The sequence below is a fragment of the Anopheles merus genome, chromosome 2R, assembly GCF_017562075.2.
Source record: "Anopheles merus strain MAF chromosome 2R, AmerM5.1, whole genome shotgun sequence".
NCBI lineage: Eukaryota > Metazoa > Arthropoda > Insecta > Diptera > Culicidae > Anopheles > Anopheles merus.
Window position 1 is genome coordinate 32642925 of NC_054082.1, and position 22109 is coordinate 32665033.

At 43.2% G+C, this 22109-nt stretch overlaps 1 protein-coding gene and 1 pseudogene across 1 annotated transcript in view; one reads left to right on the plus strand and one right to left on the minus strand.

Annotated features, from left to right (window-relative positions):
- LOC121601398 (allatostatin-A receptor-like) overlaps positions 1 to 9142 on the minus strand; it is a 62598-nt gene extending 53456 nt beyond the window's left edge. The window contains exon 1 of the mRNA XM_041930218.1: positions 8097 to 9142. Within this exon, the coding sequence (XP_041786152.1) occupies positions 8097 to 8645 (549 nt within the window). The 5' untranslated portion in view covers positions 8646 to 9142. The remainder of the gene's footprint in view (positions 1 to 8096) is intronic.
- An 866-nt stretch (positions 9143 to 10008) lies between these two features.
- The window catches only part of LOC121590664, a 51723-nt pseudogene continuing 39622 nt past the window's right edge, over positions 10009 to 22109 (plus strand).

Genomic DNA, 22109 nt, shown 5'->3' on the forward strand with positions numbered 1-22109 from the left:
ATCGATTTCCTATCTAGTCGACGAACAGCAGAAGCTAACAAGCTCACCAGCCAAGATAACGGCCTGATGATGCAGCGCATTTTCACCCGAACTCGATCGTGCGTAGGTTACCGGCGTCTGGATGCTATTCCTAAACCATCAGCGCTGCCTCGTCAAAACACTCGCACTAACATGAACAATGCCATTGAAGCCCTAACATGAGCCTTGAAACCAGCTCAAACAAAGCAGAAGTGCCGGTTCGTCAGGGCGAATTAAGAATTATTATTTCATTATATCATTCCCAAGGCTTCACGCGATCGGCTGAGCCCAAATCCTACTAAGCCATACACCCAGGCTCTTTTTCTCCCCTTCTTCTCTCCCGGTACACTTGCTGAGCGGAAATTGCCCGGCCAACAAAAAAACTTGATTCTGAAGCAACTCGAGAAAGGCAACAGACCGAGAATAATGATTTCCGCTTCGTCCGATGGAGAGGAGGCGAGTTTAAGCGCAGATTCCTCCCCACCCGTGGGACGAAGAAGAAGTTTGTCCAGTTGTCGATGCCAAGATAATTCAACCGCCGGCCCCTTTTCCCATTCTCCAATGCGAAAAGATAAACATCCGGCTAATGGTAAGTTGATGCAAAGCCTGCAGAACAGAGAGTAAGATACCGAGAGAGTCAGCAACAGAAGCGGGGACACGCGTGGTAAGGGGAAAGAAAATATACACAGGAACAAAAAAAGGGAACCTAATTATTCGACAAGTTTTCTCAGCTTCCGGCCGAGCAAAGGGAAACATGCTGCCCAGAATTGCTTAGAGAGTGTAGCAAAGTGTTTAAGTTTCTACTTGCCGATATTAATTATACCCAGGAATAGAGAAAATGATAGAGTGATAGTGAGAGAGAGTAGGGCCTACCGGAAACTGGACCTTATAAGCAGCTTCGCGTGGGTAATATATTTTAAGGTCCTTCGTCGTCTCCCGCACCAGAACAGAGAAGATGAGGAAAAATAAAAAAACCAACATGGCATGATCAACGAAGTCAAAGGATAAACGTTAAAAATAAGCACCAATATAAACAAACTCATGCGCATACCATGCTAATGGAGCAAGTGACGGGCGGCAAGCGGCGTAAATTAAATCAAACTTTGCTTACTCACGCCACCGACACAAGCACGCAGTTTGGCGTTCTTTTCCGTCATTTTTATCCACACCACATAACACAGGGAGGGAGCAAAAAATATGACCACCACCGAGGGTCAACTGGTGTGTGTGAGGAGTAAATTTACCAAATTGTGAGCAGAATAATTGGAAGTTTCGGCACTGCCGGATGAACGCCAATTCCATGCAGAAAACGTTCGCCGAATTGAAGATTTTTGACCATCCTACGGCAGGGGTTTGGATTTTCCAGTCTTCTTCGTTATCTTCTTCGTTCTATTTATTTATTCCAGATTCTATTCAAGGGGCCATTTCACGACAGAACAGTGCTTGTCTATTGACAAGTCTGGCATGTATTTTGGTCGGGTAGGAGGACTCTCTTTGGATTGCATCTCAGCGAGTAACAAAAAATGGCGATACGATCCTGCAAAATGGTACATTCTGACGCCGGAAGGCATTAGGGCAGTAAAAGCTCACCGAAAAGAAGAGAAAAAACACGCACATTCACACACTCAAGCAAATACCAACCCAGCAATGAGCCCAAGGTCGGCCAGTGGTAGAGCGTTTTATTATCATCATTTTGTTTCTTGCACTGTTTCTCTTTCAGCAACATTAGGCATTACGCGCAAGCTTCCATAGTCCGTTGGTGGATGATATAAATACGGGGCAGGCTGGAACAATTTCCCGTTCTGGGTGGATGTAAAAAGCGTAAGCCTGCAAAGTGATCGAACGAGTCCAGGCTCATGTTGGATGAACGGAATTGTGAAACTGTCGCTGACATTTTGCTGGTTTTTTTTTTTTTTTTTTGGGAGTTGGGCCTTTCTTTTCTTTTTGGGTAATTTTATTTCGTAGATTCTTGAATCGTGTCTTCCCAAGGGTTCGAAAAGCCTTCGGATGTATAGCTCCATGAAGCATTTTAATGCGATCAAAACTAGCGAATTATCCTGCAGGATCGTTTCTCCTTCCCGCTCAGACTTAGTTGGCGAGCAGTTGGCGTACCTTGCCGCCTTGATGTATCGTCTCGATGATATACATCTTGGAAAAACCGTTTAAGATGATTTGGGACGCAATTCATTTGGTGTCAGTGGCTTACTAATAGCGAGGTAGGTATTACTATGTTTCAGTTAGATGCAATATAAAGATCTAGATCATAAAATAAGGATTCAATGAATCTTCTTATCAAAACTGTCAGGCTTGCAACACTGTATCTGCCCAAACAAAACAATTCCTCAAAAATTGGGAACCCTGCTAATGCTAACTCAATCATTCGGTATCATTACCGATCTAGAATAGAGTCGGACTGCAAACTTTTAGCAAACAGTTCGATAGAAAATTCAGAAATGTTTTGCGCGTTGGCTTGTATGCTCTGAAAGCTCATTTGATACTACAGGGAAGCTTAATAAGACGGGGGATGGTAAATCACTCTAAGCGTTCGATCGAGTCTTGCTGACAGTTTACGGCGTTCGCAATTATCATTCCACATTCCTTCGATCTGCGCTCGACCGAATCGCCGTCTCGGTTAGTTAGGGGACTGGATGATAACGGAATGGTCTTCCCGCCCACACTCTGCCCATTTCTGCTTGTTGAGAAGCGCCTTATGCCTTTCGATTCTGCACACGGACACTGTACGAACAGTTACCTTTGATCTAAAAGAAGACTCCTTAAGAAAAAAAACCATTCAAATCGGATTATAATCGCTACACTTACTTGAGCCCGGCCCTATCGAAAGAGCCACGGAGTGAATAACATTTGTTGGCCTAGAAAATGAACTACTGAACAAAGTTTCAATTTCGCCATTTGGATCGATACACTTTTCGTTTGGTTTTTGCTTCTGTTAAGTTTCTTGCTGTCTCTTGCTCCTAATCGCTGGCGATTTAAGCTCGATGTGAAATAAGGTGATTTCGCATAGCTTTCGCCGGTGCCTTTTCTATCCACCAAATTAAACAGCTAATTAGTATTCGCCCATCGAACAATAGCCGGCCGGTGCAGGATGTCAACGATTTTTCTACGATTTTCTCGTGTAAGATGGGGTGGTAGCTTTTTTGAAATGTTGTTGCTTGGCTGAGATTTAAATAAGCTTGACTGTCCATCAGTCTGGCTTTCTTCTCGCACCTGCGCACGGTGGGGCGGCCGGAAGTGTTCATGCTGCTAATCTGTGGACAACGGATGCCCCGGTGTTGACAAATTTCAATACACTTGGGTTTGTTCTCTGCCTCTTATTCTCATTAAAGACAACAACGTCCATCGCATCCAACCGTTGCAAGAAGATGGATTATGTTAATTATGATTGACTGGTAACAGGCGAATGTCGACATAATTTCATCAAACCAATCTCAATAAGCTGTGTGGCCGGTGAACGGAAATCAAATTATGTTCATGTTACGTGAGCACACGATGAGACGTAATATTGTACTTCTTCTGATCGATTTCGATAATACCACGCCTAATCATTCTCGGTCAGATGGAGTTTTGGGAGAATTTTGTCCTGTTGGTGGGGGGAAGGGTAGCATAGATAAGTTAAGATTTTGTTTATTGTATAATAATGTTATTCAAATCCCGTTGTACTGTCGTTAACTCGCACGAAATGCCCGTCATGGGTGCATAAGCTAAATGAATCGTGCTCCTAGTACGTAGGATCTATCTTTTCATACGATAGACCAATATCATCAACGTATCCAGATATTGTAGCATTTTATTTCAGTCAAACCGTTACCTTGAGTGAGCCACCTAACAAGCACAGCATGGCGAACTATTTCCAGCGGTTCCTGCACACAGCACCACTCCTTTTCCCACGCAATAACGCACCTGCACTTTCTCTATGCAAATCCAGCCAGCAAACTGTCGGTTTATGCAAACAATTTGCATTAATTGCAATACCTCAACTATTCCATATTCACCATCCCGGATGGTGCAAGGTCGCTCTCTCCCGCCATTAGATAAATTGTATTTCACAAGCCGAGTCCATCCGCAGAGCAGAGAACGTTTGATTCGTATTGTTTACTCATTCCTTAGTGGGTCCGGACAAGGGAACGAGCCGTTTATTGATACAACAACAGCAAAACAAATGGCCAGTCGCCACCTGCTGTTTCTTCTCTTTCGTGGAATATTTCTTCAACTGCATGCCAAGGATGCATGTGCAAGGTGCTTGAATCGAACAAGTTTTCCCTCGAATGGTATGGAAATTATACTTCACATAGTCACACACACAAAGAGACTATTCAGCAATACAAGAGCCGAGAGAAAAAGCGAATACAATCAAGCAAATGCAATTTCCATCACGATATCACCATTGATGGACCTGATTGAACCGAACAAAGCTCGCGTACATAGATGCGCCCGGTGTTTGTGGTTCTGTTTTCCTTGTGCAAATAGCCAAAGTGGATCAGTTATTTCTCACTCTCGTCCTGTTGTTGTCTGTGTTACCTCCTTTCTCATGTGACATAGCTTCCAGCAACAGAATATAATCCCATTAACACTTGAGCGACTAATGGTGCTGGTGTGTTACTCAGAAACAACTCTATTTCCCATGTACTTCAGGTGTTCGTTGACAGTGTGTGTTTGAGTGTGCCCGCCAATACGTGAAAAAGTACCAAAAAAAAAGTCACCGTTGAAGCTTGAACCAAATTCAATTATTTTGTAGCGAACGAGTTCATTTCGCGCGAGCTGGATAAACGAAAGCGAAGCACTGCATCGAAGCATACCCATTGCGCAAATGGCTCACCAGGCAGAGAATGCACAGATCGATAGGCGATGGGAATGAATTCAAAATAGAGTTCTCTCAGTGTACATGGCTGCTCTCCTTTCCAGGGATGCCTAAATCGCTCAACATCTTTTCGTCATGTCATATCTGTGCCTCCATCACGCTGTGTGTGCCCAAGTATGTAAATGCAGTCTTTTTGCGTTTGCCAGCCAGAACTAATTGGGTTGCCGCCCGTGCAGGAAGAGCTACACACACTCACACTCGAGCCATGCGTTCCTTAGCCTCGGCGAAGCACACGTATCCTGGAAACAGGGGAGTCTTTGATCTTGGAGCTCGAACTCGAATGTGACACGTGTGTGCATTATTTTTGGCGGGAAGACAGCGAGGCAGCGACTTCGTGCAGAGAAATTTGTTTTTTACTAGGTCTAACAAAATTAGACGTAAGCAGCAGGGCCAGCAGCATCGCGAAATACATCACATCAACAAAAAAAAAAATAAAAAAACCAAACGTTGTTGATTCGACTCGCATTAAAAACACGAGCATAGAATGCCATTAGTATCAGGCTAAGAGGAGAAAAACGAAGCAGAGATAAAAACCGCCCCTTGAATGTGTTCACATCTTATAGCACACATCGATTCAACAAAGTGTTTGTGCGCCACGCTAAGTGACGAATGGAGATTCAATAGCTTTTGCAGACACAAATCTCCATTCCGTTTTTTTTCACTTGTGTGATTCGTCTTCTTCTTTGTGCAACCTGCCAGTCAGCAAACCAAGAAAATACAACTTCGTTTTTGTGGGACGCGCTTAAGTGGAATTGTATTTTTCATTTGGAAGGGTATTTTCATCTTCTCAAAAGGGCGGCGAGAAGAAAGTAGTTTCAATGCATTATCTTAACGATCGTTTAAATAAACATTAAAATATTTGTATGTTTAAATAAACGTTTGTTTTATCAGCTCTGGCTAGTGTAATCACCGTGCAAAGTTTGGTTAATATTGAAAAACACCTAGGTACCTTCCCTTCTCTCCTCCATAAATTTGTCCCTAGTCACAGCCTCGGTTCCCGCCCACCTCTGCACAAACCAACTCACGTTACTGCGTATGGTCAAAACGATCGTCAATTCGTACGGCCAGTTCTTTGTGCATTGAAATCATTAAGTTACTATGCCGATTCGTTCGATTTTAATATATCCATATCTATATTTCCCCTATGATCCCTATCCCCTGTTTGTATAGTCTATAAGATTATATTATTAAGATTTTTTTTGTTAAGTCCTGGAGACGGACATCTTAATGAAATACAAATACAAAAAAAGTTAAGCAGATAGCTTTTGACGTCACCTCGAAACGGGTGAAAATGCTGCTGCTGCATTTATTTGATAAGTAAATGAATCCTTTTCGATCACTTTCGTATTATTCTCTTCCACACAACATAGACCTATAATAACATTTCATACTTGACCAGAATTGAGAATTGACCAGACATCAACAAATTGATCTGAATTGTGTCACTGACACCGAAAAGCGGCGGTTGAAACCAGAAATCGAACACTATTTTCACCCGACGCCGATACTCGGTACGGATTAATTTGTTGTTTTAATTATGCATAGTCTCACCGAGGACGAACCGGTGTGGGAAACGAAATGGCATACATATTTAAACAGATAATTAACATACCTCCGACCACACCACACCAGATAGCAAACGCATCAAAACAGGTGAGGTCAGAGAGGATCTTGTTTTGTGCTTGGCAGAGCAATTCATAATACTGACACGGCTTCAGAGGCTAAAGTAAGAATGGCGCAAATGCGATGCAAAAATTGCGTTGATGCAGTTGTACTAAAAAGGGTTATGACGCAGTTTGCGCACCGTTGGAACAAACAAATTGAACAACATTAAATCTCTGTTCTGGTGCATGCGGGCAATTAGTTGGATTGTCTTTTTCTATAAGCTTCTGCGTCTAGTCACAGCACATAACTCGTAAGTCGTGACATAACTCAACAAAATATATGAAGCTTCCTGTTTCCTAGATCAACAGAACCAAATACTAAGGTTGGAAAGTGCATTGCATCTAAATATTCTAGTAATTTTCTGCTGAATGTTTACTTTTTGCTCATCCCTACCATCACCACGCTTGAAGTGTAATGAGATTAGATTTTACCTCTTTTTTTTTGTTTCATTAGTACTTGCACACCGTGTCAATATGATATATTCCCTACCAGTACAATAACACTTTTTCCCAGCTCATATCGCTAATCAATGGCTGGTTTATGGCATCCTAAAACACGCCAAAAGTATTGTGACACGTTCGGTCAGCCATCCGTGCCAGATGGCATTACGACTTTTCCGTCTCCCGAGCTATCAGCGGTCGACGCGGTGACGGAATGGTGTCGTTTTTCTGGCGAATTAATGGATGGCAGCAGGAGGGCTGACAGTGATATAAAACACAAAACAAACCTGTTGTACGCAACCATCAACGATATGACGATATGTTGTGTCAGAGTGTGTGTTTTTGATGTATAGAAATAGAGAGAGAGACAGAGAGAGAGAGAGAGAGAGAGAGAGAACAAAACAAAGTTAAAGAGAGAGAGCGAGAGAGAGAGAGAGAGAGGGAGAAAAAGAAAGACAGAGCGAGAGAGAGAGAGAGAGAAACAGAGGGAGAAAATACGCACATTCCACAAATTGCATTCCATAAAAGACTGAGGTGTTCTGGTGCGTTGTTAGGTGTTGACCAGAGCGTAGCTATAACAAAGATTCAATCGTACGAAGTAAGTGAGAAAAAAGAGCGAACAAAAACACAAGCATCATTGATAAACAAACAAGTGGATTCCCATATTGCAGTCCTTGAGAGGGCGCGTAAACAAACATCACGAGACGAAATCAAGAATACACATAGAATGTGAATGATTGGCACACGCTTGAGGTCTGGCGTTATCGATTCACATGGAATCCGGATCGGGTGGTGGATTGTTGTGGAAGTCTCCTTTCCATGTTCGAATTGTAGTGTTTTTGTTTTGTTTTATCGTATGCCCCTTGCTAAATTGTGTGCCTGGTTCATTGCTCTTATCGGCTCCCTCTTGCGGTATCGGGATATGAAATTACAGGCCAATAAAAAAAATCGTTCCCCTATCGTAGCCACTTTGCTTTGCACAAATTCTTAAATCGCTAAATGCAAACTCTTCTATCCTTCTTGGTAGATGAATTGTGGTTATTTCGGGCTGACGATAGATCAAATATAAACGAGGAAAAGAGGGCCACTCTACTTACATTGATCCCGTGCGCAAACGACACTGGCAGTCCGGTGGTAATGATCAGCACCCAGAGGATCGTTATCGCCAGCACGGTATTTCGCTCCGTGCGTATGACCATGCTCGCGATCGGATGAACCACGGCCAGAAATCGGTCCAGGGACATCAGCACGAGCGTGTAGATGCTAGCGTGTGCCGTCACGACGATCAGGTACTGGACGCTCTTGCACCATAGCTCGCCGAACGGCCAGGACGCAAGCACGTAGTCGGTGGCAGTGAACGGAATACAGAACACGACAAACAGCAGATCCGCGATGGCCAGATTGATGATAAGCAGGTTGGTCGTCGAGCGCATCTGTGGGTTGGACAGCACAACCAGCACGACGAGCGCATTCCCCAGCAGCCCAGTAATACCGATAAAGCCGAAGAAGATCGCCACTATCGTGGAGACGATCATTTCCGTCTCGTCCTCGTGCGACATGGTTGGACCGGCGTCGGTACTGAACGCAGACAGATTGTACCGATTCGTCGCATCCATCAGCATCAGCGTGTAGTTTTCGCTTACCATTGTGATTGAGTTGTCGGTTCGATTCGATTTGTTTGTTTTCTTCTCACCTTACACTACACAGCTACAGACGCTCACACAGGCACGCACACACACACACACACACCCCACTCAAACACACGGCCAATTTCCCTAGCTCATTTTAGCTTCCAGTATTCTCCAAGAGTAAGCTCCACATAACATAAGCGATCACTCTATTGGCTTTAATATTACATTCAACGAACATCGGAAAAACCACCTAGAGCACATGAAGCAGCAGATGCAACAGGTTGAAAGTTAAACAAACCTCCCCATGCACCATAAATCACAAACAATGGTCGTAAAATTTTTGCTCCATATTTCATATTTCCACTTCACGCACACTTACACACTTACTATCACCATGTTGCATGTCGTTTGAACGAACGAACTCAACAAACTGCCACTTATAGGACCGCGGTTGGTGGAAATCACACTCGCACTAAAAATCACCGCAACCACTAGCAGCAGCGGATGTCAACCATGAACTGAAGCAGTCCCGTCTCGGAAAACCACCTTGAACCCGAACAGTGGGTACGCACGGGAGGAAAAACATCGCCGCCGACTCGGACTCTCTTGGTGAGTGAGAACCGTAGCACGATGAGAGAGCGCTTGGTGGTTCCAGCACGAATGGAAATTCTCATTTTACGCTCCGAAATGGAAACGCGTTTCCACCCTCCAGATCAACTGGTAGCGAATGTGATGCTCTTTCGTGGTTGCTTTGACGACACTGATACGGTGGTCGTTTTCATGAATGAAATCGTCAACACGCACACACACACACATGCGTTCACATGTACATGTAACTTTTTTTCGGTGGTGTCCGTGTCTATCGCACGCGTGACTAGCTATAGCAGTGGCATGTCAATCATCAGCATGTGGTATTTCCTTTTGGCTGATGACACCGTTATAGGTTCCAAAAGAGGTGTGAACGTACTCGACTAGACTCGTACTTTCGCAATCGATCTAAAATGCCTTTTTATGGAACGTTTCCGAAGGTGCCACAAAATGTGATTGATTGATAAGACGTTTTAATTGGGTATAACAACACTAAAAGGTGTTTAAAGAGTGCGGTAAATGTGTTGTTCTTAAAAGCAAATAATAATTATAATATTCGCATAACACAAGATTCTAAAAAAAGCTGTTCTATATACCTTTATTTTACGCCAAAAATCTAATGTTCTAGACGCCTCCATCACGTTACGTCCTGGTTTTATTGCCCTTTACTAAAATTTACAATAATCATTTGATAAAATAGATCACTAAACTAAATTATGTTATGGACAACGATTCAACAACATGAGACTAAATTTAAAATTACTAGTCATATTGGCCCGCTTACAGGGCTATGCATCAGATCTTCGGTAGCTTACACAATGTCAAGGGAGTACACAGCTATGACAGGTTGTGCTAGGTTTGAGAGACTGAGAAATAGTTTAAATAATTAATTCCAGCTGATACCATCAGTAGTTTTGCAATTTCAATAGCATCCAGATTTTTTTTTGCATACAACCACAAATACAAAAAAACACCGTAACGAAAACAAAATGACAATTAGAAAATGATGCTTTTTAGAGTCAAAAATTTATGAATTTGTGTACCAAAATTGAAGAACTGCAGTATATATTTCCAGTATATAGTATATACTGTAGTATAGAAACACAGTGCTGGCGATAACGATCCTCTGGGTGCTGATCATCACCACCGGACTGCCGGTGTCGTTTGCTCACGGAATCAATGTGAGTAGTGTGGGATTCGCCCTCTTATATTCTATCGTCTTTCCGACACAAACAACAATTCAGCACCCAGAGCACGGCCATTTAACCTAGTAGGTATTTGTGCAAAGCTGAGTGGCAAGATAGTGGAACGATATTTTAATTGGCCTGTAATTTAATATCAGGATTCCGATACCGCAAGAGGGACCCGATAAAAGCAAAAAACCATGGATATCATTAGGAAAGGGGTATAAGATAAGATAACAAAAACACTACAATTCAAACAAGGAAAGAAGACAGTCACAGTAATCAACAGCCCGATCCGAATTCCATGTAAATCGATACCGTCAACACCCGTGCGTGTTGCAATCATACCCTTTCTACGTGTGTCTATCTCGTGATGTTTGCTTCTACGGACACGGACCGGCCACGATATGGGGCTGCAAGGACTGAGTTTCGCTTGGGCTGTTTATTAATGATTCTTATGTTTTTGTTCGTTCATTTTTTTCTCATTTACTTTGTACGATTGTATCATTGCTATCGCTTTCCTTCGGCCAGATCACAATACCACGCACCACAACACCTCAGTCCAGCACGCCGACACGTCCGTGGTTGCGTACAGCAGGTTTGTTTTGTGCTTTATATCACTGTCAGCCCTCCTGCTGCCATCCATTAATTTGCCAGAAAAACGACACCATTCCGTCACCGCGTCGTCCGCTGATAGCTCGGGAGACGGAAAAGTCGTAATGCCATCTGGCACGGATGGCTGACCGAACGTGTCACAATACTTTTGGCGTGTTTTAGGATGCCATAAACCAGCTCATTAACATTGAGAGCTGGGAAAAGGGGGCGTCAGAGCAGAACGCGTGTTACGTTTGTTGCCAATTCTCGGAATGCAGGGCACGCATTACGAGTGTTATTGTACTGGCAAGCGTTTTATTTTATTGACACGCTGTACTAGAGAAACAAAATACAACGAAAAGAGATACAATCAAATTACACATGAAGGGTGGTGATGTTAAGGCAAATGGAAACATTCAGCAGAAAATCAGTAGAACATTTAGATTCGATGCACTTTCCAACCTTGGGATTTGCTTCTGTTGATCCAAAAAATAGGAAGCTTCATATATTTTGTTGATTTATGGGGCAAATTACGAGTTGTCTGCTGTGACTAGACGCAGAAGCTTATAGACAATGCCAATCCTACTAAATGCCTGCACGCACCAGAACGGGTTGAACCGACCAATAATCGGCTTTATTGGTAATTAATTTTGTTTAATTTGTTTGTTCTAACGATGCGCAAACTGCGTCAAAATCCTTTTTAGTACAACTGCATCAACGCAATTTTTGCATCGCATTAGCGCCATTCTTACTTTAGCCTCTGATGCCGTGACAGTATTATGAATTGCATTTCCGAGCACAAAACAACATCCAGTCTTATTTTACCTGTTTTGATGTGTTTTCAATATGGTGTGGTCTGGTCGGAGGTATGTTAATTAGCTGTTTAAATATGTATGCAAATTCCTTTTCCGCTCCGACTCGTGTTCGGTCAGACTATGCATAATTAAAATAGCAAATTGATCCGTACCGGCGATAGTAGTGTTCGAGTTTTGGTTTCAACCGCCGCTTTTCATTTGCAGGGTGTCAGTGACACAATTCAGATCAATTTATTTAATTTATTGATGGTCAATTCTGGCTATGTATCAAATGTTATTATTGGTTTATGTTTTTTGGAAGAGAATAATACGAAAGTCGATAAAAAAAAGGATTCATTTGATTATCAAATTACTGCAGCGAGGCATTTTTACCCGACAGTAAGTACCATCAAAAGCTATTTGCTCATCCCTTTTTTATGTTAAAAATGATCGTTAAGGTAATGCAATTGAAACACCTTCTCCCAACCGCCCTTTTGAGAAGATGCGAATAACCTTTAGGGTGCGGAATGGAAAATTCAATTCCACTTAAGAGCGTCCCACAGAAAAGGAGTTGTATTTTTTCTGTATACTGACTGGTAGATTTCCCGCAGACGAGGGCGAATGAGACAGCCAAAAGAGCAATGATTGAAAATTTGTGTCTGCAAAAGCTATTGAATCTCCATTCGTCACTTAGCGTGGCGCACAAACACTTTGTTCAATCGATGTGTGCTATAGGATGTGAACACATTCCAGGGGCGGTTTTTTCTCTCTGCGTCGTTTTCCTCTTAGCCTGATACTTTTACCGCGGCCCCTGTGCTAATGACACTTTCTTTTGCCGGTGCAGAACTCAAACTCTCGTCGGCTAATGATATTCTATGCTCGTGTTTTTAATGCGAGTCAAATCAAGAACACTTGTTATATGTTTTTTTTTTTTTCGTTGATTAGATGAATGAAGCGACCCTGCTGGCCCTGCGGCTTGCGTCTAATTTTGTTAGTCCTAGTAAGCAACAAATTTCGCTGCACAAAGTCGCTGCCCTACTGTCTTCCGCCAAAAATAATGTACACACACGTGCCACATTCGAGTTCGAGCTCCAAGATCAAAGACTCCCCTGTTTCCAGGATACGTGTGCTTCGCCGAGGCTAAGGAACGCATGGCTCGAGTGTGAGTGTGTGTAGCTCTTCCTGCACGGGCGGCAACCCAATTAGTTCTGGCTGGCAAACGCAAAAAGACTGCATTTACATACTTGGGCACACACAGCGTGATGGAGGCACAGATATGACATGACGAAAAGATGTTGAGCGATTTAGGCATCCCTGGAAAGGAGAGCAGCCATGTACACTGAGAGAACTCTATTTTGAATTCATTCCCATCGCCTATCGATCTGTGCATTCTCTGCCTGATGAGCCATTTGCGCAATTGGTATGCTTTGACGCAGTGCTTCGCTTCGTTTATCCAGCTCGCGCGAAATGAACTCGTTCGCTACAAAATAATTGAATTTGGTTCAAGCTTCAACGGTGACATTTTTTTTGGTACTTTTTCACGTATTGGCGGGCACACTCAAACACACACTGTCAACGAACACCTGAAGCACATGGGAAATAGAGTTGTTTCTGAGTAACACACCAGCACCATTAGTCGCTCAAGTGTTAATGGGATTATATTCTGTTGCTGGAAGCTATGTCACATGAGAATGGAGGAAACACAGACAACAACAGGACGAGAGTGAGAAAAAAAATCCCACTGGCTATTTGCACAAGGAAAACAGAACCACAAACACCGGGCGCATCGATGTACGGTTTGTTCGGTTCAATCAGAATCATCAATGGTGATATCGTGATGGAAATTGCATTTGCTTGATTGTATTCGCTTTTTCTCTCGGCTTTTGTATTGCTGTATAGTCTCTTTGTGTGTGTGACTGTGTGAAGTATAATTTCCATACAATTCGAGGGTCGACTTGCTCGATTCAAACACCTTGCACATGCATCCTTGGCATGCAGTTGAAGAAACAGTCCGCTAAAGAGAAGAAGCAGCAGTTGGCAACTAGCCGTTTGTTATGTTGCTGTTGTATCAATAAACGGCTCGTTCCCTTGTCCGGACGCACTAAGGAATGAGTAAACAATACAAATCAAACGTTCTCTGCTCTGCGGATGGACTCGGCTTGTGAAATGCAATTTATCTAATGGCGGGAGAGAGCGACCTTGCACCATCCGGGATGATGAATATGGAATAGTTGAGGTATTGCAATTAATACAAATTGTTTGCATAAACCGACAGTTTGCTGGCTGAATTTGCATTGAGAAAGTGCAGGTGCGTTATTGCGTGGGAAGAGGAGAAGTGCTGTGTGCAGGAACCGCTGGAAATAGTTCGCCATGCTGTGCTTGTTGGGTGGCTCGCTTCATTTGTCAGTCGTTTTGACAGCGTTGAAATTAGTTGTCTGAAGGCGGAACCGAAAGTCATATGGAGTGAAATGGTCATTCAAGGAAGCGGTTTTACTAAAATGCAATACTATAATATCTGGATGCGTTGATGTTAATCCATACAAGGATAGGATAGGTACTTCGTACTTCGAGCAAGATTAATAAAAGGTATGGACCCATGACGGGCATTTCGTGCGAGTTGACCACTGTACAATGGAATTGGTATTACATTGTTTTACAATAAACATAATCCTAATTTATCTATGCTGTCCTTCCTCCAACTGTCAGAATGAAATCTGCCCAAAACTCCATCTGACCGCGAATGATTGAGCGTAGTTTTATCGAACTCGATCAGAAGAAAAATAACATCTCGTCTAGTCGTGTGCTACGACAATGTGCCTGTAATTTCATTTCTGTTCACCGGCCACACCGATTATTGAGATTGTATCGATGAAATTATCTCGACATTCGCCTGTTACCAGTCAATCATAATTAACATAATCCACCATCTTCCACCGATCGGACTTTGTTCGCAAGCTCATACAGACAAGAGGAAAATAACAAGAAATTTGTCAAAACCGGGGCCCCAGATTAGCAACATCAACAGCGTACGCTTCCGGCCGGTTCAGTGTGCGCAGGTGCGAGAAGAAAGCCAGACTGTTGGACAGTCAAGCTTATTTAAATCTCAGCCAAGCAACAACATTTCAAAAAAGCTACCACCCCATCTTACACGAGAAAATCGTTGAAAAATCGTTGACATCCTGCACAGACCATCTATTGTTCGAAGAGCGAATGCTAATTAGCTGTTTAATTTGTTGGATGGGGATGGAAATGGCACACTCGCATAACAGAAGAATTAAAAAAACAACAAGTGTATCTATTCAAAGGCACAGTGTTCAGCGGTTCATTTTCTTGGCCGACAAATGTTAATTACTAGGGAGTATCGTCGATGGGACCGTGCTCAAGTAAGCGTAGCGGTTATAATCAGATTTTAATGGCTTTTTCCGATGGAATCTGCTTCTAGATCAAAGCTAATTGTTCGTACAGTCTTGGTGTGCTCAACGGAAAGGCTTAAACGCAGAAATGGGCAGATTGTGGGCGGGAAGACCATTCCGTTATCAGCTAACCCCCTAACTAAGCAAGACGACGAAGCGGTCGAGCGTAGATCGAAGCAATGTGGAATGATAAATGCGAACGCCGAAAACTGTCAGCACCGCACGTTCGGTCGAGCGTAAAGCTGCCTGAAGAAGCCATTTACCTTGAAATATTTTGCACAATAACTCATTCCAAGAAATGGTGGGTTGATGACTGTGGAAGCTGTATGGGTGACCCGATCATACCCTCTGAACGGTTTATCTTCCCTTATTTTCCTTGTACCATCAAATGAGTTGTGTAGCATCATAGCGAACGCGTGAAACGGTTCTCAATTTTCTACCAAATTGTTTGTCAAAATCATAGTTCTCTTGAATTTTGTTCTGTTCTTTCGAGTGATTGGATTTATTGGATTTCGAGTGTGCGGAATATTAGATGAATCATTAGTGTGGGCTGATAAAAAAAGATTCATTGAATCCTTAATTTATGATGTCTATTTTACTGATGCTTCAAAATGAACACCAACACGCTATTAGTTTGTCATATTATCACCACAAAATGATAGCAACTAGAACAAAACAAATAAAACAATGTGTCCCAAATTATCTTAAACGGTTTCTCCAAGAAGCACATCATCGTGTGAAAGCGACAACCTTCCTCGGCCTTTCGACTGAGACACAAAGAGAAACGATCCTTCAGAACAACTCGCCGGTTTTAATCGCATCAAAATGCTTCATTGAGCGGTCTATCCGAAGGCTTTTTGAACTCTTGGGAAGCCACGAGACAAGGTTCTACGTAATTATATTAACCAAAAAAGGAAGGCCAAACTCCCTAACAAAACCTCACCGCCCAGCAAAATGTCAGCGACAGTTTCACCATACCGTTCGTCCAACGACAACATTGTTACAGCGAGCCTCGTATTTACCTCATTCATCAAAGAACTGTGGAAGCTTGCGCCAAATGCCTTATATTGCTGAAAGAGAAACAGTGCAAGAAACAAAATGATAATAATAAAACGTTGTGCCACTGGCCGACCTTGAACTCATTGCTGGGTTGGGATTTGCTCTTGTGCGTGTGCGAGCTTTTTTCTCTACTTTTCGGTGAGCTTTTACTGCCCTAATGCCTTCCGGCGTAAGTATGTTCCATTTTCTCGGATCGTATCGCCATTTTTTGTTGCTTGCTTAGATGCAATCCATTGAGAAGGAGAACCCGACCAAAAGACATGCCTGACTTGTCAATAGACAAGCACTGTTCTGTCGCGAACGGCCCACTGAGTAGAATCTGGAATGAATAAATTTTCGACACGGTATTGGCGTTCATCCGGCAGTGCCTAAACTTCCAATGATTCTGCTCACAATTTACTCCTGACACACACCAGTTGACCCTCGGTGGTGCTTCCTTCCTCTCCTTCATATTTTTTGCTTCCTTCCTCTGTTGTGTGGTGGCACGTGATAAAAATGGCGGAAAAGAACGCTGAACTGCGTGCGTGGGTCGGAGGCGTGAGTAAGCAAAGTTTGAATTAATTTACGCCGCTTTCCGCCCGTCACTTGCTCCGTTTGCAAGGTATGCGCATGAGTTTGTTTATATTGGTGCTTATTTTTAACGTTTATCCTTTGACTTCGTTGATCATGCCATGTTGGTTTTTTTATTTTTCCTCATCTTCTCTGTTCTGGTGCGGGAGACGACGAAGGACCTTAAAATATATTACCCACGCGAAGCTGCTGATAACGACCAGTTTCCGATACACCCAACTCTCTCTCTCACTATCACTCTATCATTTTCTCTCTCTCTGAGAACAATTGATATCAGCAAGTAGAAACTTACACACTTTGCTACTCACTCTAAGTAATTCTGGACAGCATGTTTCCCTTTGCTCAGCCGGAAGCTGAGAAAACTTGTCGGATAATTAGGTTCCCTTTATCCTGTGTTTTTCTTCCCTCTTACCGCGCGTGTCCCTGCTTCTGTTGCTGACTCTCTCGGTATCTTACTCTCTGTTCTGCAGGCTTTGCATCATCTTACCATTAGCCGGATGTTTGTCTTTTCGGAAGAGAGCAATGGAGAAAGAGCCGACGGTTGAATTATCTTGGCATCGACAACTAGACAAACTTCTTCTCCGTCCCACGGGTGGGGAGGAGTCTGAGCTTAAACTCGCCTCCTCTCCATCGGACGAAGCGGTAATCATTATTCTCGGTCTGTTGCCTTTCTCGAGTTGTTCGGAATCAAGATCTTTTTTGTGGACCGGGGAATTTCCGCTCAGAAAGTGAACCGGGAAAGAAGCAGGGAAGGAATAGAGCCTGGGTGTATGGCTAAGCTGGATTTTAGATCAGCCGATCGCATGAAGCCTTGGGAGTGATATAATGAAATAATAATTCTTAATTCGCCCTGACGAACCGGCACTTCTGCTTCGTTTGAGCTGTTTTCAAGGCTCATGTTCGGCCTTCAATGGCATTGTTCATGTTAGTTCGAGTGTTTTGACGAGGCAGCGCTGATGGTTTAGGAATAGCATCCAGACGCCGGTAACCTACGCACGATCGAGTTCGGGTGAAAATGCGCTGCATCATCAGGCCGTTATCTTGGCTGGTGAGCTTGTTAGCTTCTGCTGTTCGTCGACTAGATAGGAAATCGATACACCCGACATACATGGAAATCAGAGCTCACGATGGATCGCTTCACTCTCCGCCACTTCCAAGATGGAACCAATTGCTGGGTTTATTTCCTTGAACCGGCTAGCAGCAGATGTGTCCGCTTTCCTCCCTTCCACATACGACCACTTACCTAACGATTGATATGCAGGACTAGCAGCAAGCAAATAATTGAATCAGTTTTCCCTAGTAGTGCGTGTGTGTATGGCAGTGCTTTACTTTACTTTCACAGCCGGAGTGAGTTATTATTTGCTCAGCATCCATAAATCTCCATTATTGCCGATGTCGGTTGTTTCAGTGCACTAGTATCTAGGCCGCTAGATTTCTAATCGGTGTGATTTATTCGCTTCGTCCATTGCATCTGACACAGTTTGGCAGGGTGGCGCGGAAGAAGGGGGGAGGTCGCGAGCTGGCGATGTAGGTGATACTCTGGAAATTCGGCTGTTTTTGAGCAGCGTCGCAGTGCGAAGACTGGAAGGTTTTGGCTTTGACTGCGTTTGCTACAGATAAATAAATAAATAACCACCTATAATCGATCACAATTCAGTGTGCGTGTGTGTCGATGTGTTGTGGTAAGAGGCCAAAAAGGGCAATCCATTACCGTTAAACGGTTTGCGTGAAGATTTTGATGATTTGTCAAGTCGAAACGAGATGTAATGTTACCGACGAAGGTCCGATATTATAGCAGTGAGATGTACGCAGGCAAATGTGGTTCTCTGATAATGTTGTTAATAGATGAAGCGTGTTTTGCTGGTGGTCTTTCACTATAAATTTCTACCATTTCAACCCTGGCAAGGATGTGTTGGTAGGCAAAAAAACAATTGCCTTTCCCAAACTTTGCATCCGTCCCATCCCTTGAAGGGATGGAAAGGATGGTTAGACATGGGGCGTTTAAATTATATCTTCATTTTTTTGCTAATAATGTACGACAGACCGACAAGGACTCTGTTCGGAAGAGCCTCCGAAGCTTTGTTTGGTGCCTTTTCCAGCCTTTCGTTGACGAGTGTTTTCAGCCGTTTGTGAAAAGAGGAAGCTTTTTTAGTTTTGTTTCGCTTTTCCTCTGTAAATAGTAGCGATACGAACCGTAACGTCACGGGCACGACAGGGATAGTCGTTGAATTAACCTAATTGTTGTGTGAGTTTTCGGGTTTCTCCGGATGTTGTCGAAAGTGGCGGTGGTTGGGTTGGGTTCCGCTGTGTTAGGCCTCTCCTCAAATGGGCCAATTGGGAATCGTAATCGTGCCTTAATCAGCATAACAGCCGGTGAACTACCGTTGCTCGCGTTGGCCTTGACGGTAGCGTCCCTTCTCCATTGGGAAACAGAGGTGCAGGATGGAAGCATTGGATTGTATTATATTTCCACATGAAGGTGCCTCATGAGGATTGAGAACGATGCAGCCAAACAAAAGAATTAGGTAGTGTGGTGGTTATGAGGAAGCATCAAAACGGTTGAGTTCAAAAGCAACACGACGTTGTTATTTTATCTGATAGTTAAACAAATTTGATAATGAAATAAACTCTATTAAAATTGCTTACAAATCAGGGAAAAAACTCACATTTTCTCTCACTTCAAAGCTTTCATAGACAATGTGAGCCACCTGCTGCCATGTTAATTGCTCCATAGAATAGATGCGATCGTAGCTTCTCGTTGTGCGCGAGAACGCTTTTGGTTGGTTACTGCTTCGTTGGTGCTGCTCGCTAAATCTCCTCGAGCAGGTGCTCCTGCATGAGGCAACGGGTTGGGAGTACAGTAAAATACTATTTGTTTTTCCGATTTTGTGTCTCGTTTGTGTTCCTTTGTTTGCTTGAAAGCATCTTACGCGCGTGTTATTTTTGCTGCCTACCGTTTGATGTGCCCACCAAGTCTTAGACGAAGGAGCTGTGGACGAGCATAAGATAAAATTAATTTCGATTACCGGTTACCGGCATATCCATGCTGCTCGAACAATGCTTAAGCAAGCGTGAACGCGCACATTGCAACCTCGATTAGAAGGCAAGACCCAGGCAGGCAAAGTCGGGCAAGACCAGGTCTGACAGCGTGGTGCGGGCAATGATGAAAATGGTTTTGGCGTTATTGTTACACAATATTGACTTTACTTCCAGTGTACTGGCAGCCTATCGTGGTGGTGGTGACGATGGTAGTAAAACTAACTTCCCCATTGCACGGTAGGTGCCAACATATAAAATCGCTATCGACACGAAACCCGCGCTCAAAGAAACCAGTCAACGACTTTTAAGTTACGGTGGTGGTAGATTGCAGGTGGAGGGACTCATTTTTCAACTTCATAAAGCCTCAGGATTTATTCTTTGTTCTTGCTTGCCGCAATATTACTTCCACCGTATATGGCGCCTTCCGGTTCGATACGGTGCGGTTAATAAAGAAGCTCTTATTTTAATTAAACTCCGCTATTGAAAAGGGCCTCAAACTTTCGCTATCCCATACATGCCTTTGACAGTGGCTGCTTATCGTATAATGGCTGCCGTGATATATTTAATCTTACGTTCATACACTTTAGCTAACACATTCTCGTTTACGTGTCTATGTATGGGTAGTCTTTTGAGAAACATAAATCATATTTTCTACTCGCAGTATTGAGGGTTAGTGTTTAAAGATAAACTTCACAACGAGAGGATGGGTGATTATTCTTTGGGCAGTCTCGTTCGTTTGTTCAGGGGGAGGAGAATGATTGTCTTTGGATAAAAGAACTTATTGTTTGTTATCACTCGACGGTTGCCAGCCCAGCCGACTCTGACTCCCGTCTAATTCGCTCGATTCCGGTCGACCTCAATTTCAAAACACTTTAACTCCGAATCTAACTCCACGTTGGAATGATTTCGATTCCGACTCCAACTTGGACTACAACTTAAACTCCAACTCAGACTCCGACTCCAGCTCGGATTTTGACTCCGGACTTCTCCAGATGGCTCCGGAAGAATCTGGAATGTTTGAAATCAGCCTGGAGTCAACTTCGGATTTTTGCCAACTTTATCCATCACTAAGCTAGTCAGTGTGCAGAGTGATTTTTTTTTTTTTTCAATATTTTCATTTTTCAATTTTGACGTCTAGCGACAAACATACACAAGCAAGTATGAATTTGTATGTGTGTGTGCCTCCTTCCCAGCGCACCATCTCTACAGGAACCTAGCCGAACAAACCAAATTTTTCTTTTGCCATCGGAAAGCAGCAGCTTGTTGATTTATGAAGTAACACTGTCGATGCAGAGTGAAGCAGGAACGCCTTTGCCTGCCTGCCAACCTGTTCGCAAACTTCATGAACTGTCCAAACACCATCCCAGAACGTGACCACGACCGGTTTTTGTGAAACTTTAAACGCTGGTGCTTTGTGGAACTGACTGCTCAATAAGTGCTTGATGCATTGACGTCACGCTGGCCCCGTATTGCCTAGTTCTGCTTATGCTGCAATGTTCTGCAGCAAACAAACTCCCCGGGAAAATATCAGCCTGGAAAACTTATGCACTTATTTTAATGCTCAGCACAGCACGATTGGGAACATTTAAATATTTTCTTTCAATAATGCACAGAAAGCGTTGAACCGTCTCCGGTGAGAAGAAGAATTATTTATGGCGCTTTTGGTACCGTTTGGTGGGGAGGACGGTTTTTTCTTCCAAACGAAACATTAAACACCGAGCTAATATTGAAAATTGAACACAAACGCCATCAGTTTGCGAGAACAGGAATTCGAATAGAGAAGAAGGAGTTGGTGCATTATTATTGTTTGCGAGAGTAGATACCAGAAAGTTTTAAGCAATTTTTAAGCTAGGCTTTTCCCCCTAGCTTTATAGACTCACCTTCTGGTAGTTTGGCTATAAGGTTTTTTTGTTCTCTTTTCCTGTCAAAGCATTTTTCCATAAGGAAACCAAGGAAACATTGGCATGATACAGAAGCCATCCGTTTCGATAGCATTAGGAAAAGCAAATATTTTTCACAATTTTCCTCGGAATGGGTCCAATTCTAAAAATCGTTTGGCTGTTGAAAATTGATACTGATGGAATGGGAAGTGTGTATGTGAGAGTAGGCACGTTTTAACATGCTAGAAAAGATGCCGTATGTTGCCAGAGAAAGAGAGAGAGAGAGAGAGAGAGAGAGAGATAGAGAGGGATAGAGATAAATAGTAAGGAAGAGCAATAGAGTACAGGAAAGCGAAAC